At 34.8% G+C, this 1,703-nt stretch overlaps 1 protein-coding gene across 5 annotated transcripts in view; it reads left to right on the top strand.

The window, feature by feature from the left end:
• LOC116846689 (tectonic-1-like) overlaps window positions 1-1,703 on the top strand; it is a 199,070-nt gene that overhangs the window by 161,817 nt on the left and 35,550 nt on the right. The window contains exon 6 of one of the 5 annotated variants that reach the window (XM_032820858.1): window positions 709-1,586. The exons of the other annotated variants lie outside the window; for them this stretch is intronic. Coding sequence (XP_032676749.1) covers window positions 709-765 — 57 coding nt within the window. The 3' untranslated portion in view covers window positions 766-1,586. Of the gene's footprint in view, window positions 1-708; window positions 1,587-1,703 lie in introns of those variants that run through there. 5 annotated transcript variants of the gene reach the window in all.

A 1,703-nucleotide genomic window follows, 5' to 3' on the forward strand; every position in this document is an offset into this window, starting at 1 on the left:
TATATATATATATATATATATATATATATATATATATATATATATGCATACAGGGTGTAATTACGCATAGGGTGTAATTACCCATTTTAAATTACGCACCTGAATATCTCGTCAGGAGAGCACCAATCCGAAAATAACCCTTACAAAAGTTGTTGGGTTCGGAGGGAGACATCGAATGGTGATTTTCAATTTCACCTTGACCTTGACCTTCAAAGTTATTTGAAGGTCAAATCGAATTTTTAAATAGAAACCCCTATTTTTGATTCCGGATTCGGAAAGAGCGCAAAATTTTACGTTTAGATGGGCTTGAGAATATTTCAAAATTACTTCAAAATATTTGAAATTACGCACCTGAATACATATCTTGTCGGGGAATACCAATCCAAATAACCCTTACAAAAGTTGTTGGGTTCGGAGGGGGACATCTGATGGTGACCTTCAATTTCACCTTGACCTTGACCTTCAAGGTCATTTGAAGGTCAAATCGAATTTTTTAAAATAGAAACTTTAAAGTTATGTTAAGAGTCGAAAGACCTTTAAAGATTATTTTAAGTCGAACCGCTTACAAGTCTAGCATGACCTGAAAACCAAAATTGATCGTGGTTTGTTTTTTAAGATATTTGAATTAGTAGTCATTCGTATAAAATAAAATTGTTCACACCAGAGTCTGCGTTCAGTCATCGACATAATACATACATCGATGTCCAGGGCCCACGGCGAGGACGTAGCAGGATGGATTTTAGGGCCCTATTTTGGTCCAGCTGATGAAGGCAAGACCGCGACGAACCCAACTAATGATGGGAAGAATCATTATCCGGCCTATAAAGGCAAGACCATAGAGAAACCAGCCGATTAAGGCAAGAATCATTATTATTATTAGAATTTACCTTATTAAATTTTCAAATATTATACCATTATTATCAATACAAAGCTGGACTCTCCGTTCGAAGCTAGTGACTGTTGCCCAAAGGATACAATCGTGCTGCCGCTCGGTAATTACCACGACACTCGCCAAGGATCATGAGAATGTCAACAATCTCATTTCGTAGACTGGCATATTTAGTAGAAAAAATAAACATTTTATTCAACAAGAAAAAAAGCGCAGTCCGTATTAACATAGTAGCACTTGAAGTTTTACAATTTGAGATATATATCCCATTACAACAATTTATCATGAAATACACGCTGATAGTACCAAACATCGACAAAGAAAACAATTTTAACTCAACACAGCACAAAGAACCACAGTTTTGTAATGAGAACAGGCTCCGGCACGTTCTTCGATTACATTAATTTGTTTTGTGCTAATAACGTTTAGGAAAAAAATTTAAGATTTGAGAACTTGTATATCAAACTAACAGTGATGAACCCATTTTTACAAAATTTAAACGTCTATGTAAATTCAAATTTTCGTTGAAATACAATCAACGTGGGCCCTGGACATCGATGTGTGTATTATGTCGATGACTGAACGCAGGCTCTGGTGTGAACAATTTTATTTTATACGAATTACTACTAATTAAAATATCTTAAAAAACAAACCACGATCAATTTTAGTTTTCAGGTCATGCTAAAGCGGTCATTGTAAGCGGTCGACCTTGAAATGATCTTTAAAGGTCATTTCAACTCTTAACATAACTTTAAAGTTTCTATTTTAAAAAATTCGATTTGACCTTCAAATGACCTTGAAGGTCAAAGTCAAG

The sequence above is a fragment of the Odontomachus brunneus genome, unplaced genomic scaffold, assembly GCF_010583005.1.
Source record: "Odontomachus brunneus isolate Ranch 3 - 2012 unplaced genomic scaffold, Obru_v1 Obru_scaffold_067, whole genome shotgun sequence".
Classification (NCBI taxonomy): domain Eukaryota; kingdom Metazoa; phylum Arthropoda; class Insecta; order Hymenoptera; family Formicidae; genus Odontomachus; species Odontomachus brunneus.